General features: G+C 39.5%; 1 protein-coding gene across 3 annotated transcripts in view; it reads left to right on the plus strand.

Annotated features, from left to right (window-relative positions):
- Nucleotides 1–20,489, plus strand: part of MIPEP (mitochondrial intermediate peptidase) — an 84,356-nt gene that overhangs the window by 21,753 nt on the left and 42,114 nt on the right. For all 3 annotated transcript variants that reach the window (XR_012584845.1, XM_074569144.1, XM_074569155.1), the window contains exons 11-14: nt 10,659–10,812; nt 11,781–11,858; nt 12,705–12,909; nt 16,362–16,471. Coding sequence is in view for 2 of the 3 variants with exons in the window: in XM_074569144.1 (XP_074425245.1) it covers nt 10,659–10,812; nt 11,781–11,858; nt 12,705–12,909; nt 16,362–16,471 (547 nt within the window). In the remaining variant the exon portion in view is untranslated. The remainder of the gene's footprint in view (nt 1–10,658; nt 10,813–11,780; nt 11,859–12,704; nt 12,910–16,361; nt 16,472–20,489) is intronic.

Consider the following 20,489-nt stretch of genomic DNA (forward strand, 5'->3'; position numbering starts at 1 on the left):
ATTACAATAAAAGGGACTACTTTTAATTTTTGATTTTTTTTTTTTAAGTCAAAGTTTCTAACTAAAAGTTTGGCACAGAGAAAAATATTCTTTTCCACTGTAGATGACTTCATGTATATATTTGTTGATGCTGTTTCTCATTTGTTCAGAGTGAGATTTATATACTGGTGTCCTTTATTTTTTACATAAATGTAATGTGGTATTTCCTACATCTAAACTAAAAGCAGTCTTTTTTTTTTTTTCCTAATACCTGATCATGTAAAAATGCCTTCTTGATTTCAGGAAGTCTTATTTTAGATTAATAATTGTGTTTTCTGGTGTGCATGTCTGTAACGGATAGAAATTTTGGTATTTCCTTTTCCTGCCCTTCCAGAAGTGCATTCAGATCCTTTTAAGTTTCACGTCAGTGCTGAAGAAAATTTCTGTGCTCAAGTTCAAGCATAGTTGGGAAAACTTTTTGTAACACTGCAAGTATCAAAAGTCAGTACACACCTGTTTTTTTGACCTCAGATACCCTAGAAGAAAGGTTCTGTGGTAAGAAATCTTTTTGACTGGAGTATGTCATTCTCCGCAAAGATCTGTTGTGATTCATCAGACCGCCATTCTTCCATCTCCTTCGCCTCCATTTTCAGAGGCATCTTCCCATAGAAAAGACTGTGCTGTTCAGCCTTTTGGGATTCTGGTATACAACATGCAGTCCAGTCTGGGAAGCCAAAGTTTCAGAGAGGACCAAAAGTTCATAGCTGAGCTGAAGACTTCTGCTAGTTAGCAGAACTAGTTAGTTCTGGCTGGTACCTTGCTGAGCCCAAGAGTGGCGTTATATTTTGTTTGTGTCTGCCTTTCTCTGGTGACGTAGGCATCCTAGGTGCCTATTTGAAGCACTTTGAATCACCTTGCTGGGGCCCAGGACTCACATTTTAAGTTAAGATATAAGAACTCACATTTTAAGATATCCAGACAGGACGTTTGATTCTTGCCCTGGCTTGCTTAGCTGACCTAAATCCTTTTTCTTCCTTAGGAAGTGCTGTAACCATGTTTCCACATATTTGCCAGGTTTGGAGACAGCAGTACAGTGTTCTGCTAGTGACGTTAGTTGCCATGTGCATCATCCTCCTCATTGAATTCTGCCTGTCTGCTCAGCTGGTGCAGCAAGCAAGCTGCAAATTACAGCATACAAGAAAACCTGTCTTCAGGCACTTCTCTGCAGTTGCTGTGGCCAAATGGGGCTCCAGTCGGTTTCCAGCACAGATTTTAGCTGTCTTTCTCCAGAACATTAACCTTTCTTTCTAGTAGCAGTAACCCTTAGCAGAAATTTTACTGGTAGCAGAATGCCTATTAGTGTAGTTCAGTATGGGTCGTAATAACTTCCTTTCTGATTTCTTTTCCCAAAAATACTTGAATGCATTTCCTGTAGGAGATAAAAGTTGTAACTTGGCTGCATAAATGTAGCGGCAGCTTGCCAAAGAGTGATCAGAAAGAGTGTGCTAATATTAAAGCAGCTGTTTCTTGCAGTTTTATTTGATTTTTTTACTATTTGTTTTAAATAGAAGGAACAAAGCTAGAAAACTAAGCCCACAGTTGATAACAGCTTAAAATCATGCCTAAAGTGATTCTTAGAGTGGCTGCTACTTTAACATGTAATATAATAATAAAAAATAATTATATGCACAGTAGGGTCATCAGTAGTTATTAATATGTAGATTATTGAAGATTGCTTTGCTCTGACCGGTGAGCAGTTCGGGGGCAGGCTAAGCTGTAGTACTTTGGAAATGCTGCTCTTTTTTATATAGAGTCAGTCAATATCAGTTAATTCATTAACTAATTCATTTCTGTCCTTTTATTCTATCAGTAGAGAAGTAACGTTCAGTGGAATGCCTTGTTTTGGTAGGGTTTTGTTGGGAGGCTTTTGTGTGCGTTTTCAAATACACTTGGTTTCACATTTGAAAAAAATGATCAAAGAAAACAGCATGCACCTGGGATAGAAGATGGTGAACTTTGAGTTTCCCCTTTAGCTTCAGGAGAAATTCATTTTACACTCTTGGATCAGCCCTCAAAAAGGCTCTGCATCCTACACAGACAAGCTGTATCTTTGTTACAGGGCAGTTTAAAGTGCTAAGGGAGTGTATTGATAAAAGTCTTCATCCTGGAGTTTTATGTGGTGTTTCAGATAATCTGGCCTGGGTCAGAAACTGTTTTGAAGATAAAACCCGAGACCCTGGAACAGTATTAGAAGTCTCATTCAAAAGGCTGAGAGAAGAGAAGTTTGGCTTGCTGTCACAATCGCAGTCCCCATTGCTGCCAAGAAATTGTGCTACGGTGTTTCGGATTAGCATGAATTTGAACAGTGAAATACTGTGCCTGGGAAATGTTGTGTTCTTGCAGTTTCACTGAGGTGATGAAGCCGTGAGTAGCTGAGGTTGGGCAATCATTTGCTAGCAAACAGATGCTTTTTTCCTGTCATCTGGAAACAATGAAGTTGCTAATGGCTGCTACCGTTTGATGCCTGGAATCAAGCAAGAATCTTCAATAAGGGAGCATGTAGTTTGCCTGTAAACTCTTCCAAATACTTTTCCACCCACACCCTCCAGCCAGACTTCAGTTTTACAGATCTACTAGGGATTGTAGGATTTCCTGTTCTGCTCATTGTGTATTCTTTTTCTGGGAAAGATTCAAGTCTTTTAAATTAATTTCTTCCCTTTTCCCCATTGTCCTCTAATCTTATCTAGCTTTACACCTTTCATTCTGCAGTGAGTAGCATTAAATCTTGAAGGTGGGGGCTCAAAAAAGAGTCAGTTGTGTGCTTGCTCTTGCCACTGAAAGGCAAGACCATCTATTAATAATAAATCCAGGAACAGAGTTTTTGGTTATAGGACATTAGCTTCAGATAGCTGAGTGTTTGGCTAATTTCTGTCCCTAAATAAGACCAAAGAGAAAATTTTCCTGGAACCAGTGCAAGTTTAGGTTAGACTTTCTTCAATGGTAGTTGGTCTTACTTGATTTACGAAAAGAGAGTTCATGTATGAGGTAGGACCAAGTTTAAAACTTGTGAATTAAATCTGTTTTGGTGTCTGGAATGATTATCACTTATAGACCGGTATTAGAGAAAGATTTTTTTTTTTTGAAGATGTACTATCCACTTCCTGGAGCAGTAGCTTTTTTTCCGTACCCAATACTCATTTTGAAGTGTCTTATTGATTATTATCATCTGATTGTGAAAATTGCTTTATATTATCCTATTCTAACCACTTTCCTTGTAACTCCTATGACATTGCAGTGGCTTGCAAACAAAGAAACAAACTATGGATGCCAGATAACTTAATAATCACCACTGACCACTGTCAGGATTGTAATTAGTAGTTTAAATATTAGTCTTGTGTCATTAGACACTGGAGTTATTTGAGGATTTTTCAGTATCTTTGTCTTTGATCTTTGTTTGTACACTGGTGTAGTAGGCAACGTGGACATGGAGAAATAAGTAAGATCAGAACTAAAAACATTTTTTTTTTGCGTTCTGTATTAAAAAAATGTTGTTTTTCAAAACTTTTGCAATTTTCCGTTGGCAAGAGGACTATTAACACACATTTTTCATTAAATGTGGGAGAGGTTTGATCCTGACAATGTTCTACCAGAAGTGACTGACATAAACTTTGTGTAGTTATTATTAAAGTGTTTGTTTAATCAGGACCTCATTGTACTCAAAATGTCAAGATTGTGACATCTTCAAACATTAAGCCATGGTAGGGGACTAGTTCCCCTGGGGAGTCTGCCTTAAGCCAGTATAGTCTGTTACTGCTATTTTCCTGTGTGGGTGGGTAAGTATCATGCTTTTCCAAAAGACAAAACTATTACAGACTGATTTTTTCCCCCCACTTTGGATAGTGACAGTGTATTACAAAATACCTATCAGAAAGCCTTCTCCCCATCCTCTACATCATGGGGTAAGTTCATGGGGATAAAGCGCATGTTCAAGGAGTGCTGAGAATGAGGAAGAAATAGGCACTTATCTTCTCCTTGTAATATATTAATGTCAGCTCCTCTACCTATGAATAAACATCGCTGCGATCTCCTGCTAGTTTCTATCTGCATTTTTGACAAAAATTAAGTGAAACATAAAGTAGTTTCAGAGTTCTTCTCCTCTGCCCCCCAGCAAACACGTTAATCCAGTATTTCAACTGAATGTGGTAATCCTTTGCGGTTAGCATGAAATGTTGTCCTCCTCTGATACATAAAGCTGAAATACTGCACCTGTGTGGTCTTGGTCCTAGGCTCCATATGACATCTTCATAGAATCACAGAATAGTTGAGGCTGGAAGAGACCTCTGGATGTCATCTAGTCCAACCCCCCTGCTCAAGCAGGGCCACCTAAGGCAGTTGCTCAGGACCTTGTCCAGGTGGTTTCTGAGCATCTCCAAGGATGGAGACGCCACAACCTCTCTGGGGCAACCTGTACCAGTGCTCAGTCACCATCACAAGGAAAAAATGTTTTTTGATGTTCAGAGGGAACCTCCTGCGTTTCAGTTTGTGCCCATTGCCTCTGGTCCTGTCACTGGGCACCACTGGGAAGAGCCTGGCTCCATCCTCTTTGCACCCACCTTCCAGGTATTTATATGCATTAGTAAGATCCCCCTGAGCCTTCTCTTCTCCAGGCTGAACTGTCCCAGCTCTCTCAGCCTTTCATCATAGGAGAGATTCTCCTGTGATCCCTTCATCATCTTCGTGGCCCTTTGTTGGATTCTCTCCAGTATGTCCATGTCTCTCTTGTACTGAGGAGCCCAGCGCTGGATGCAGCACTCCAGGTGTGGTGTCACCAGTGCTGAGTAGAGGGGAAGGATCACCTCCCTCAAACTCTGGCAATACTTTGCCTAACGCAGCCCAGGTTGCCATTTGCCTTCTTTGCGGCAGGGGCCCACTTCTGGGTTATGTTCAGCTTGGTGTCCATTAGAACCCCCGGGTCCTTTTCTGCAAAGCTGCTTTCTTGCTGGGTGGCTCCCAACATATGTTGGTGCCTGGGGTTGTTCCTGCCCGGGTGCAGGACTTTGCAATTCTTGAACTTCCAAGATTCCTGTCAGCCCATTTCTCCAGCCTGTCAAGATCCCTCTGGGTGGCAGCACGACCCCCTGGCATCTCAGCCACTCCTCCCAGTTTGGTGTCATCAGGAAACGTGCTGAGGGTACACTCTGCCCCATCATCCACAGCATTGTTAAACAGGACTGGACCCAGTATTGACCCCTGGAGTACACTGCTACTCACTGGTCTCCAAATCCAAATAGATTTTGTGGCACTGATCACCTCCCTCTGGGCCTGGCTGTTCGGACAGGTTTCAGTCCACCTCCCTGTCTGTTCATCCAGCCCACACATCGACAGCTTCTCTGTGAGGATCTTACGGGAGACAATGTCAAAGGCCTTACTGAAGTCCAGGTAGACAGTGTGCACTGCTCTCCCCTTGTCTACCATGCCAGTTGTTTCATCATGGAAGTTCATCAAGTTGGTCAAGCATGACTTGCCCTTGGTGAATCCATGGTGACTATTCCTGATGACTTTCTTGTCTTTCATGTGCTTGGAAATGGTTTCCAGCATTAGCTGGTCCATCAGAAAAGAATTCTGCTCTTCAGAAAATTTTGAGCAATCTGGTCTCTCTTGACGTCACACTTTTGATTTTTCTTGCTTCCTGTGTAAATGTTGCTTAATTTCATGACTTAATGTCATGTTCTTGACTTTCTTACCATTTTCATATTCTCTTTTCCTGCAGCTGAACTCACTGGTAGGAGTTACATGTTTTAATTTCCTGCAACTGTGAAAATATGATGGTTTGCTATGACTGTGAGCTGTTGGTGGAGTTAAATTTTGATTTAGTGAAGTGTGTGTTTGTAGTATTGTATCATATGGCTTCTTTCTTGAAATATGTTGTACAATCAGCTCTCTTCTCCCCTTTGACAGGGAGGAAATGGTGGGGAAACCCTGGATGCTATTAGATGTCTCGGGGGAGGAGGATGTGAAGGTACTAGATGGCCTTTGCGCATGGTCAGCGTAGCTTTGGGAGGGCTGATTGAAATGAGCTCTGCAAAGAGCCCTCATGCAACTTCCATATGGAACCATTTGAGCGTGTCTGTATTACTGCCCTGGTTCTGAGATAGCACCTGGATTAATAAACCTTTCTGGAGCCTAAACCAAGGTACAGTAAATTTGAGTGGCTCAGCAGAAACCAGTGTGGGACAAGCAGGACTGGGGCAGATCCAGAACTAATAAATGCTGCTTATCTGAATTGGCTCTGAGGACATGTAGCTCTAGGTTACGACACAACTCAAGGCTGAATTGGGACTAAAAGTGATGTATAACTTTAGCCATTTTTTTTCATGTCGTTTTTTAGCCATACAAAATGTGTATCATTACCTACTATTTAATCTTTAATTTATTTTGAAATAAGTGCTGTAATTTTAAAAAGAAGGATAATCATGTTTCCCACCTTGGAGGCGCGTATGTGTAGAAATCCTGCTTCACGTTATAGTAAACTTCTATTGAGACAGTACTTTTATAGTGAACCTTTTCATTTATGGTCCATCCTTAGTTAAAGAAGCAATTGTTTGAATTACAAATGGGAAACTCGGCTTAATATTCTTATAAAGAATATTAATATAATATTCCTTAATTAATTAATTAAAGGAATTAATTTAGTAATTCCTTTAATTAATAAATAAAGAATATTCTTAATATTCTATATTCTTATATATTCAGTTTTGGGCCCCTCGCGACAAGAGGGACATTGAGGTGTTGGAGCGCGTCCAGAGAAGGGCTACAAAGCTGGTGAGGGGTCTGGAGGACAAACCTTATGAGGAACGACTGAGGGAGCTGGGGTTGTTTAGCCTGGAGAAGAGGAGGCTGAGGGGAGACCTCATCACCCTCTACAACTACCTGAAAGGAGGTTGTAGAGAGATGGGGGCTGACCTCTTCTCCCTGGTGACAAGTGATAGGACGAGAGGAAACGGGTTCAAGTTACATCAGGGGAGGTTTAGATTGGATATTAGGAAACATTTTTTCACTGAAAGGGTTATTAAACATTGGAATAGGCTGCCCAGGGAGGTGGTGGATTCACCATCCCTGGAGGTGTTTAAAAAAAGGGTAGATGGGGCCCTTAGGGACATGGTTTAGAAGTGGCTTTTGTGAGGGTAGGTTAAAGGTTGGACTCGATGATCTTAAAGGTCCCTTCCAACCTCAGCAATTCTATGATTCAATTCAATGATTCTATAATATGTAGGTTGACGGTATAAGATTTTAAAGTGATGTGACAAAAACCAGTCCTAAACTATTACAGAGGTTGTTAGGACTTGCTGCTAAAAGGTGTTATTTTTTTCTTTTAATAAAAGGGTCATTTTAACAGGTTTGTATGCAGGGAGAGCTTCAGAGCAGAATCAGAAGAAGAGGACTGAAGCACTTAGTGGTGGGTTTAATTTCTCACAGTAACAGTCTGAGCAGAAGGTGATCACAGGGTGATACTGTAAAAGTCTGGAGACATCTGAGATTTATCTGCTACAGCTAGCTTTCCAAAAAGTGCCACTGTTGAAGGAGCTGCAGTTGTTATGAATTGCTGACTTTAAAATCTCAGGATATTCAACACATACACTGTAATTCTGTACTTCTGGGAGGCTCCAGGTGTAAAGGGCTCCAGGAGTCCTTCGTACTCCAAATTTCTGTGGCTTATTACAAGGAAATTAACTCATCTCTTCTGCTTTCTTTTAGAGAGTTGCTTTCAGTCTTTTTATCTAACGATCTAAAGTGATTTATATCATGCTTATTTTTGTTCTTTTGGTGTAAAGACTCTTTTTGAGTAAGAAGGAAAATGTGTGTCTTGCAGCATGCAGAGTGTGAATTTAAGTGTTGCTGAGCATCTTGAAGTCAAGTTGTGTCAGTATGGTAGAGGCAAAATCAGCTTTATTGTCTATGTTCTAGTATAATTAGAATGGAATACAGAAACTTTAGCTTCTGGCATGTATAGTGTGATAATAAGCAAAACCCTGTAACTGAGCATACCTGTATTTTTGACAGATGTTGCTATGGTAGTTGCAAAATGCTGCTAGAGTATGTGATAAAGGTAACGTAAAGGATACTAGAAAAAGAAAACAAAACACAGTGACATATTCAAGAACAAGCGCTGTGGCTTAGAGAAGTAACCCCAGCCTGCTGTGCATCACGGTGCACTGAAGCTGGGTACTGAATTGTAGCTGCAGTTGTGAGCAGCGTATCGGCGAGTGCAGCGTCCCCAGTGGACTTCGTTCTTAGGTCTTGTCTTTTGTGTATGGGAGTGGGAGGGAAGGAAGGGTAGGTAAGTGGATAGGGACTAGCTGACTCTTTCACAGCTGGTCTCTAACTAAGCCTTTTGATCACAGGCCTTGAAATAGCATGGTTCTCGTCTTTGGTGTTCAGCTATTGTAGTCTAGCTGATGCATGTTTAAATTTCAGTGACTAGTTACCATTTCATTAATCAGCAAAAGCACAAGAGCATGAAAGAAGAAAGAAGATAGAAGGGAGGGACTGCAATTCTCTAAACAGTATTTACTCTGAGAACCCAGAAAATGGTACAAATAACGCTTGGACTTTGTATGTGAAATGAGGGAGCAAGAACATTTTTGCCATTTGGGGTCCACACACAACTAGAAGCAGATTCCAGTTCTGATTTTGCTGTCATCTCCAGAGTTGTGTGGCCCTGAGCAGCTTGTGGAACATGTCGGTTTGCAAAGCGTTTGTTTGCTTGATACACTTGTAGTTCGTTTACTTTTTAGGGTCAGAGTCTCAGGAAGTTTGAACCCAAGTATAGGCTTCATACATCTCTGAACTACTTTTATAATTGCTTTTCGTTCATTCTTAGTTTATCTGCGTGCATGCAGATCATAGAATCATAGGGTTGGAAGGGACCTCTGAAGATCATCTAGTCCAACCCCCCTGCCAGAGCAGGGTCACCCAGAGCAGGTTGCACAGGAACGCGTCCAGGTGGGTTTTGAATGTCTCCAGAGACGGAGACTCCACCACCTCTCTGGGCAGCCTGTGCCAGTGCCCTGCCACCCTTGAAGAAGTTCCTCCTCATGTTTAGGTGGAACTTCCTATGCTCAAGTTTGTGCCCTTTACCCCTTGTCCTGTCCCCGGGCACCACTGAAAAGAGCCTGACTCCATCCTCCTGACACCCACCCTTTAAGTATTTATAAGTGTTGATAAGATCCCCCCTCAGTCGTCTTTTTTTCCAGACTGAAGAGACCCAAATCCCTCAGCCTTTCTTTATAAGAGGGGTGTTCCAGGCCCCTAATCATCTTGGTAGCCCTTTGCTGCACCCTCTCCAGCAGTTCCCTGTCCTTCTTGAACCGGGGAGCCCAGAACTGGACACAGTACTCCAGGTGTGGCCTCACCAAGGCAGAGTAGAGGGGGAGGATGACCTCCCTCCACCTGCTGGCCACACTCTTCTTGATGCACCCCAGGATGCCCTTGGCCTTCTTGGCCACCAGGGCACATTGCTGGCTCATGGTCATCCTGTTGTCCACCAGGACTCCCAGGTCTCTTTCAGCTGAGCTGCTCTCCAGCAGGTCAGCCCCCAACCTGTACTGGTGCATGGGGTTATTCCTCCCCAGGTGCAGCACCCTACACTTGCCCTTGTTGAATTTCGTAATGTTTCTCTCCGCCCAACTCTCCAACCTGTCCAGGTCTCTCTGTATGGCGGCACAGCCTTCTGGTGTGTCAGCCACTCCCCCCAGCTTTGTGTCATCAGCAAACTTGCTGAGGGTGCACTCTATCCCCTCGTCCAGGTCATTGTTGAATATATTGAAGAGGACTGGACCCAGTACTGACCCCTGGGGAACACCACTTGTCACTGACCTCCAACTAGACTCTGTGCCCCTAATCACGACCCTCTGAGCTCTGACTTTCAACGAGTTATCTATCCACCTTACTGTCCATTCATCTAACCCACTGGTTAGATGAATGCATGGTGTCCTCCTGCCCACGTGTCTTCTGTGCTACAGTGTCTTGAACATACTGAGTTGTTCAATTTTAGGCTTAGGAAGCTTGGCCATGTTTGAACTCCACATCACATACTAAAATCTTCATGTGTCTCAAAGCTGTAAGATATTTTCTACATGGTTCAGGGAGTCCCACCTCACACGTGGGAATTGATTGTGTCTCCTTGGCCTTTCTATTGCTTGCGAAAGAAGAGACTGCAGAGTCAGCAGTGCTTACTGGTTTTCTGCCCTAGGTGAGGATTTGGCTTACACCACAGCCAAAGCCAGCTCCGTTTTCTGAGCAGTGAGATGGCACAGTCTTGGCATGGGAATGGCATTTAGGTGCAGGTGGCCTCTTGTGGATCAAAAGCCTCAGTCTGGCCACCCATGGTGTTGCCATGGTCTGTTTGAGCTACGCGTTCACCACATGTCTGAAAATCATGGTCAACATCTGCTGAGTTTGGTATCCAAATTTAAATATAAGAAAAATTGAGTTACTGTGAAGCACTGTGCCATAACTAGTCTGTGACTTAGTTTCACTATTTGAAAAATAAATCCAAACATGGTCAATAAGGGCCTTGGGGCTTATCTGGTGTATTTTGTCACATCCTGTGACTTGGAGGTGAAGAGTGGAGTTTATGTAGCTCAACTGACTGGTTTGGGATTCTTTTATTTCCTTAGGTACAACATTGATCCTGGCTTGTACTGTCCATTTTTCTCTCTTGGGGCGTGCATGGAAGGTTTGAACTCTTTGTTCAGTCAGCTCCTAGGAATCTCCCTTTATGCTGAACAGACACAGAGAGGAGAGGTTTGGTCTGAAGATGTTCGAAAGTTGGTAAGTATTCTTGTTCCCAGCATCTGAAATGACAAAGGGAAGTTCGACAAGGTGGTGTGCACCTCTGAGCCATGAATCAGACTTTGTTTTCAAATTACTTGTGTACCTATCAAGAGCACACACTAGTTGTCTAATTTTAGTTGAAGTTAGACCTCAAGGGCTTTATATTCTCTCTAAGTGCCTTTTGTATGCTTGCTATTTTATGGCTTTTATAATTTACCTCTGTGAAAAGGGTGCCTGAATCAGAAGCAGTTTCTCTGTTTGGAGATTACTGTTGTACCTTTCAAGCTGCCCTTCTGAATGAGCCCTGCTAGTTTTTTTAGCATCAATTTGTAGATGGCTGTAGTCGACTAGAATGCTGTAGGTGCACATTCTAGCAGTCATGAGTCTTTGCCTCATTTTTTTTTTATTCTGTATGTCATCTTTAGTTTGAGATTGTTTTTTACGTCTTTATTTTTTGCCCTCTTTTTAGGGGTGGGCAAAAATAAAAACGTGGGTAAAAATAAAAACTTGGGCAATAATTTAGTCATCAGGTTCCTCTGTTGTCTTCCCTCCATGTATTCACTGCCAGATCTTCTTCACTGCTCTTCCACCTCCAGCAAGAGCTGCTGTTCTTTATATCCTGTGGGTCAATTTATGATTACTCCTTATTCTTTCTATGTTTATTTCCACAGTAAATCAGCTTCGGTTACTGTTGACTTCTCAGAAGTCATTTAGGGGCTATAGTCTTACTGTTAATACTAATCTGTGACTAGTTTTAATTGAAATGCAGAAATGGCTGTAGTTTGAGGGACAAGTTGTGAACCTTGTATATATATTTTTTTCAATTAAAATTACCCACAGATTTTACATGAATTATTCCAGTTTATTTGTCATTTATTCATTATAAATCTTTGGATTAGAATACTATGTCTTCAATTTACACATCGGTGCTTTCATCATGGAAATGATACTTTTTTTTCCTTCAGGCTGTTGTTCATGAAACTGAAGGTTTGCTGGGATACATCTATTGTGACTTCTTTCAGCGACCTGATAAACCACATCAGGTAACATTTACGATCTGATTCCAGCGTAATGAGTAAGGGCTGTAGTGTTAGGGCCGTGTACGTTCAATGTAAGTTTAGTAAAAATTATCTTGATTTAAAATAAATTAAATTTAAACACGGAAAATCTGTAACATCAAATGTGGTTTTAGGTAAAATATTTTTGTAGTAACCTTTCGTTTAAAAAACATCACCTGATAGGCTGAACGCAGACTCTTTGTTATACAGAACGACAGGCACTATGAAATGTCACAGAGAGAAATGGCAGATTTTTAAACACCTATTTTCTGGCCTACTGTGCTATTGACTATACGATGCAGTACAATAAACACTTCATTCTGTGGAAGCATATGCAAATTACCACCTTTAGTGAGGTGCTAAGTGGACAAACTTTAAATCTGCACTAGTTTAATATATTACTCTGTTTTGCTAGTATTTCACAATATGCTAGGAGAGCTGTGGAGTATATTTTAAAAAGAACTTACTGCTGAAGAATGAAGAGAGAAATTACTGATTTGGCACATCAGTCAATTCTTTGAGCTAGTGATATTTTTGAGAAAAATTGAGAGGTTTTGACAATTCTAAATAAAAAAACCCTCTAAAAGCAACACAGTCTTTTCTTTATGGAATAAGGTAGTTTCTGTATGAATACGAAGCAAATAATAAAAATGGAGAAAGCGTGTGCTGTTATTGAACAACACTTAATGATCATTGAAGTCAACTTGTGTAACTGAGTATATGTTTAGGTTTGATTTAATAGTTTAAGTGTAATTTAATAAATTCATCATTGTTTTAATATCATTGATATAATGACATTGGCTGTCCATATGTTTGCTTTTATCTTGAAAGGATTGTCACTTTACAGTTCGTGGAGGCAGGCTAAGGGAAAATGGAGAGTACCAGCTGCCTGTAGTTGTTCTTATGCTTAGCCTGCCCCATTCAACAAGGGGTGCACCAACGCTACTAAGTCCGGGCATGATGGAGAATCTCTTCCATGAAATGGGGCATGCTATGCATTCAATGCTGGGAAGAACTCGGTACCAACATGTCACTGGTGAGTAAGTTAAAATAGTGATTTTTTTTTTTTTGTTTTAGTTAAATGTTTAATTTCTAGAAGAAGGGAGTAGATTATCTAAAAACCAACCAAACAACATTTGAATATTCTTCTCCTAATAAGAATTAGGCATTCGTATCTCTTCTTTCTGTACTGCTGATCTTTGTTCTAGTGGTGGTATCCACTCTTGCAAGTTTTCCGTATGTGGAGTTTATAATAATGGAATAGCTGGAGGACTGAAAATAAATTGAGCTAAGCTTTTGCCTAGCGTAAAAGCACAGTGAATCCTGGGTTGAAAATTACCTAGGAAATTGAATTAAGGAATTTAGTATAATAGTACTTGCAAAGAGCATGCACTGTCAATACAGAAAATCTGTAAAGCCTTTTCTAGTTGATTTCGATTGAAGCAAAGTTGATAAATTAAAAAAGTATTGTACTGGCAAGCATGATGAACTGGCAGGCCTTTTTATCATATGTAAATGAACATGAATGAATATGCAATCACACCTTAGTGGATGCATGGAAAAGGAATATTGCCTTTTTTCGTTTAGTCCCTCTTCTCCAGAAGTGGCAATGAGTGTGTTGGCTGACAGCTCGCAGGCTGCTGTGGCCTTCTGCAGTTGTGGCAGATCAGTCAAAGACATATTCTGGCTAAAGCTGCTTGGCATGCTGCTTTTCTTACCTGCAGACAGCTTGGTATATCCTCTTCTATAATAGTGTACTGGAAATCCCATTTGCAGTAGACATTTACATATTAAAAAAACCCCCACAACCAAACAGATGAACTTGTGGCTCCCTTGTCTGAAGGATTTTTTTCATATTTTACCATTTTTATATTATGCTAATGATACAAAAGGGAGTCCCTGGTAGAGTTATGTGTTATCAACAGATACTTTGCACTTAGTGACAAAATATTCTTTTTTCAGTCTTCCACTTAAAATCAAAATAGACTGAGCTGTTTGTGAGTGTGTCACTACTGGACATTGTTAAAACAAGTGAACACTGTATATGCTCTTTCAGTATAAGCTCTGTATACTTGTGTTAGCTGCTCTCCCGCACTCCTTTCACATATATAGTCTTGCTCCTCTTGACCTCCAGAAGTACTTATATGCCCAAAGTAACTGCTTTGGTCGGGTTCTCCTCTTGTGGTGAATCATATGCATCTGCATGTCAAAGTCTTGAAGGGGCAGGAAATGGCTAATTTTGAGGCTCAGACTTTCCCTGAGCCCCTGGTTTCAGCATTGCCTTAGCTCCAGGCAGTCCTGCATTCCAGGGGATTTCACTCCAGATCTAGCATTGCAAAAGCAGTGTCAGAAGTCAATTGTGTTGTTTGTGCAGAGAACCATTTTTTTAGAGTTTGGAACGTGTGACAATCAAAGGGCTCATCCCAGGGATGTTTTTTAGGAGTCATCTGCTCTCATGAGACACTAGGGTGGCAAAGTGTGGAAATAAATGACTACAGGCAATTTTAAGAACCAAAAATTTGACATTCTAGTTGAGACGCAACGAGTATTTGACATGTTTCCTATTCTCCCCCTCCTCCCTTTTCTGATTAACATTTCCAAATATTCAGGAACCCATTCTGCTGCGAATAGGCACAAAACTTGGATAATACTGTATGTTTTTGACATATGATGGCCTTCTTTTCAAGTTAATCTGTCATTTTACTATCTGCATTTATTGACTGTTTAATGCGTATGTGCGTGTATAAGATTTTTTGAAAACCTACCTTGTATTCCATTTTAGTTTATCACACAGTAGAGAATACCTGCATTTGTTTTACAGGAGGACTGACTTGTCCCGGATAACTGCCCAAGCTTTTACCTTTCTGACTTGCAGAAAATGTAATTTTTCAGGGTTGTCTTTAATGGTTATTAAAAGAATTATGTCGTTTTATTAAGGAGCACTGAGAAAGCATAAAGGGCTAGGGGAACATCAGTGTAGTTCTGCAGGCATTTGTCTTGGGACTTGCCTTGTTTTAGGCTTTTTAAAAATGATTTTCAAGAAACAAACCAGAAAAAACCAGTCTGCTAATGTCACAAAAGAAGGATTGAGGTATTGTATACGAACTGAATGACTGGATACTGCAGAGTTAGAAGTAAAATGCAATTCAGAACTATACAGTGCAGATCATGCATTTAAAGAGTACAAATAGAATTTACGCCATCAAATGGATATTTCAGCTGTGGTGGAGGAACAGTAGAACAGTTTTGTGTGTTAATACAGAACTACAAATAGATATTGTGTCTGTGAAAGGGGCAAAGGTGGTTTGAAATTACATCAGAGGTGTATCTAACAGGAATAAGTATTAGAATGATTAAGAAAATACTGGTGAAACCTCATGCAGTGCTTGGGCATGGTTTTGTGTGTTGCGTCTGAAGGCAAATTCAAACTGAAGCAGGTGCAGAGAAGAGCTACAATGGATGGCTTTTGGACTTTGTCTTGCCTTTGGATAATGATGGCTGAGAGAGAATATAGTTTCTCAATAAAGGAGGTAAAAACCGGTGTGGGAAATGCTATTTATACTAAAAAGCAGTACTGGTCTGAAAACATTGAGTATGAACAGGTTATGAATTCAGATTAAAAATTAGAGAAAGATTTGTAAATATCAAAGGAGTGATTTTAAAAAATAGTCTTCAAGAAAGAAAAGTAGAAGCAAAAACTGTACTTATATTTAAGACTAGTTCTGAATGTTGACATTGTCTGTAGCAGACAGGAATAGAGGTGATGACCCAGTAGGTCCATTATTAAAGCAACAACTTGTAAATCCCTAACTTTAATATAGAAATTAGAAATGCAGCTTTGATTTGGTGATGTGTTATAATTCTTCATAACTTCCATCGTATAAGGTGCTGATAAAGATTAGAGTAAATAAGGTTTTTGGGAAAGTGCTTTTTTAAAATACTAACTGCTAAGGTATTACCTCATTGCATTTACTTAGAACATGTCTTAAATCTGCAAGAGTGTTCCTTGGATGAATGACTTTGTATTTTAAAGTGAAGTTAATATAAAGCATAAGTGAGCTCAGCAAACAGATGGAAGCTAAAAATTGTAACTGTGAATGGGATTAAGGCAGAGTTTTATTTACATTGTAGTTTGATTTAGGGTTAGGACACTTAAATAGATTTGGTGTTTCATGTAGGGCCAGTTTGGCTGCAGTCTGGTTTAGTTTAAAAAGGGTGTGATCCAGAGCTTTATAAGGTGCCTCACCCAGCTGTTCAAATATTTTCTTTTACTTTGTGATTTATAGTAAAATGTGTAGGATTATAATGAAGCTTTTCTGGCAATATGTACAGTAATACTATGGAAATAAAATATTGTCTTAATAAAGGAAAGAATATTAAAGTTCACCAAAAGTCCAAACTGAAAGTTGCTAAATCCTATGGGAAAAGTTAACTATTTGTGTTAATGAAAATAGCAAATGCTGATGTCTACAATTATTCTGCCTCTAGGAACCAGATGTCCTACTGATTTTGCTGAAGTTCCCTCAATTCTGATGGAGTACTTTGCAAATGACTATCGAGTGGTTAACCAATTTGCAAGGCATTATAAAACGGGACAGGTAGGAAAAATTATATATGTAAAATAGTGAAAAGAGGACTAAATGTTTTCAGGAAAAGAATCGCATTTTCATATGTTATTTTTTAATAATGTTTGAAGTAGAAATAAACAATGGATAGAAATTATTTTATTAGGATGAGACTAGGATTAGTTAGGTTCTGGCAGTCATGAATCACTATATTAGAACTCTGACCCCTTTTTTACATAGAGCTATTCTGTGCCAGTCTTCTCCAAGGATCTGCTTTCTATGGGAAATTCAGAAAACAATGCTCTTTGGAACAAGGTGACTTTCAGTGGTTGCTTTAACGCATGGCAGCAGAACATGATTTATATTTGTACAGCCATTTCAAAAATACAAACCAGTAAACAATAACCAAAGATCTTTTTCTAGTGCTTTTGATTGAGGCAAGCTTCAGAGTACTCAAATGTGATGGCTGAAGAACAGACTACCCATCAATGCAGAAACAAGAAAGCCTCTTAAGTTGGGTAGTGTTACACTTCGTTGAAGCTTTTTATCCGATCCTAGGCATTCAGTATATTTCAGTATTATGAAAGTGGAATTATGTTTGCTCCATTAAACAGTTAGAAAACTATGTTTCTTAACTTCTATTTTAGTAGATACTGTCTGAGAAATTTGCTCTGTAAATCTGCCCCCGCTTTTTTTTTTTTTTTTTTTTAACAGACCCATCATTTCTGCAGATTGCACTAAGAAAGTCTCCTTGAAACCGGGGAGTTAAAAGGGTCCACATACCGAAATACTGCTTTCTGGTGTCCTCTATAAAGTTCATGTAGTGTTTAAACATTGTGGAGTTAATCTGATTGCATGTGAGTTCAGAGAATGAGCTTGACTAAAACATCTGAAAAGGATTTGTGGAACATTATTTATGGCTTTGTGTTTTCAAAATGGCTTAACAAATCTAAACCATGTTTAGTTGCAGTGCAAAAGCTAAGAACCAGACGCTGTGTCCCATTTGGCATTTCCATAAACCTCTTATGTTTATTGGTGGTGAAATCTTGCCCTTTCAGAGAGCAATTGAGAGAGGTTTAATGTCGAAATTCAGTCTTGAAGGGGGCAAGAATGGATTATGCAGGAAGATGAGAAAAAGAACCTGAAACTGCTGTGTGGCTTTTGAGGGCTTTAGACAGCTTCCTTTTAATTGTTTTGTTGTGTTTTTTTGATTGGTTTTTGGTTTTTTTTAAATTTAGAATGTATTTTTAAGACGTTATCCAACATATATAAATCTGCGTTTGCTTATGTTGGTTCATCTAAGCTAGTTTTAAGAATCTGATATCAGATTTCTATGTCTACCATTTAAATACAAATAGACTGAAGTCATCTTTTCTGTTCTTGAAATTTAGTGATTGTTACAGCAGTTACTTCTGTCTGTTATGTATATGTTACAAAGTACTTTGAATAGAAAATCCCAGCGCTCTTACATTTCCTATGTCACAAAAACCCTTTTGGGGCTTGATATTTTTTGTGCTTGTTCCCTGACTAATTTTTATGATGTGCAAATAGAAATTTGAATCAACATTTTGTTTTCCAGTTTTTTAGTTGTTTGAAAGAAAAATGAGTCCACTTTACCCCCTTTTCAAGGGGAAGCAAAGAAGGTGGATGAAACAGTTAAAATGTGAAATTTGTAAAACCATTTCTTCCAAATATTGTTCCGTATGAGAACTTTCATTAAGTTTCTTCTTATGAATGATGAGACTGAGCTTTTCTGTGTGAGAAGGATCTTTCCTGCAACAACTACACCAACACAGCCCTCCTGGATGTTGACAGGAGGGTGGATTTTTACTGACCTAGCTTGTTGAGGAAGCAATGCAGATAATTTGAAAAAGCATCCTTCTTTCGGCATCGTTGCATCTATACTATAGTATTTCCATGTAAATTTTAGGTGGTATCATTTTTAACACTCCTACTGAACATATTTACATAAGAAAAACTTGGTGGCATAGTCTCAGCTTATGATTGCCCTTGCCATAGAATCCAGTTGTAGAAAGACTAGTCCTGAGGATCCTCACTTAGGATCAGTGCTTACATTTATGGGAAGAGGAGGGGAAAGAGATGTTGTTTTGATTATTAAAACACATAAAGTGTTGAAAACTGTTTTTTAGTAGCATTGTAGAAGAAAGATTGCTGGGCAGGCTTTCAAAGATGAGAATGCATTAGGCATATAGATGTGGATCTTGAGGATCTAGTCCAAAATATCTTGAAATTTATAGAAAGCTTGTCTCTGCTTTCTGTGCATTTTGGATGGTTGTGCTGTTGAGTGCTGAGGAATGAAAAAGCTTGCAAGCTCTTCTGGCAAAAGAAGCAAGTCTTGTGAATGTAGTTCAAAAAGCTGGCCAGCACAAAAATATTTGTTCCAAGAAAGTAGCAAGCCTAGTATTCCTTTCATCTTCAAGATAACTCAAAACAGAAAAACCTTGAGGAAAAAAAAAAAAGAAATAGAGAGGACTGTGTTAATTAGTTACTCGAGTTAATTACTCAGGTAAGCTCATGAAGTCAAGCCGTAGCAACATGAAGTCGTAACAGTGCTTAGGCAGGCAATCTGGTGCATGTGTACCATTCTGTATCACTGAATTTGTTTAATTTTGTTTGTTAAATGTACAGATACGTGGTAGGTCTATCGAGCTAAATCACTTTAAGCTTGTGTGTCTTTGGAGGCTCTTTTGAGCAAAGGCCAGTATTTCAGCTGTTCAAATTTGAACTGACTTCATTTTTCACAGAGATGGAATTACAAAGGCAGCATTGTATTAGCATGATTACAAGAATAAGCCCACAGATAGTAAACAGTCGTAATGTGTCGCGGTTACTGCACAGCAGTAAGGAGTTAAGCGTGCTTTGGGACACAGGGAATTCTGTTCTTTTAGCCACCATGGCAAACATGCTGAAAAATTCATGCCAAGATCTTCAAGTTACTTAATATAGAAGGATGGAAAAGTGGAACCCAAAGTAAAGCATGTAGTGTTTAAATTTTAAAAATTGAATGGTTATTCAATGAACATAGTTCAGCCAAAGCTCTGTGAAGTCTTTCTTTTAGAAGGAGGTTGACAGTTTGATTCTGGTTGTATCAGAGACCTCATCTTTCAGGAAAAGTAGAATAATCCTGCTGATGCATTTTTATTCTTCACTCAGCTGCTTATTAAGGGGCTGTATGAGATCGTAATGGAGCAAGGAGAAATAGTTTCTTTTGCCTGAAACTGTACATCTTCCTCAGTACATTCAAGACGTCAGCATATCTGTGCCTGACATTCACAGAAACAGACTTGGGAAAGGAGTGTTGGTCTTTGAAAAACCATCTGGAGTCTAATTTTAGTTCCCTGAAATCTTAAAGTTTAAAATCCCATAGGTGCTTTGGGGAAAAATAAGTGATCTCCTTTATATAATTCTTTCAATTTAATCTAATTTTGGCAATGTTTTTCTGGTGCCAAATTCTGCTTGACTTGTGAATTATGGTAACAACACAATCTTTGAGCCAGATCAGTAGCACTGATAGATTTAAAAAGAACATTTATGTTTTTCTTCTGTGTCTCTTAGTCAATAAGTATTCTCATAAGAATGATTTGTAATTTCCTGTTGATTTTAATCTGCTCAAACAGTAGAGCTTGATCTTCAGGGCAGAATAGATCTACATTGTTTAATATTCACATGGATGCAAAAAAGATAAAAAGATTTTCTTGGAGGCTCTTGGTATTATTTACATTTTACTTGGTCTCTAGAGGGTGATGCTAAACCATCTCTTGTGCAAAGAGATTTTGGTACATTATTAATGATCATTCTGTGTCTCCCCTCAGGAGTTCCATTTAGAACAGGATAGATGCTTGTAGCAGAATATAAGGAGAAACGGGTGAATGCAGGGGCTGCCTTTTCATCAGTCTTCTCCAACTTGAGGTCAGCTATTTGCAGTACAGTCGAAAGAAGGCAAGACTTTCTTGGGTGGAGAGTCTGTAAGAAAATGCTTAGCTCTGAACTGAGAATTAGACCTGCTTCAGTTGTTTCTTGAGCAGGGCTG

Source organism: Larus michahellis, chromosome 1, assembly GCF_964199755.1.
Source record: "Larus michahellis chromosome 1, bLarMic1.1, whole genome shotgun sequence".
Taxonomy (NCBI): Eukaryota; Metazoa; Chordata; class Aves; order Charadriiformes; family Laridae; genus Larus; species Larus michahellis.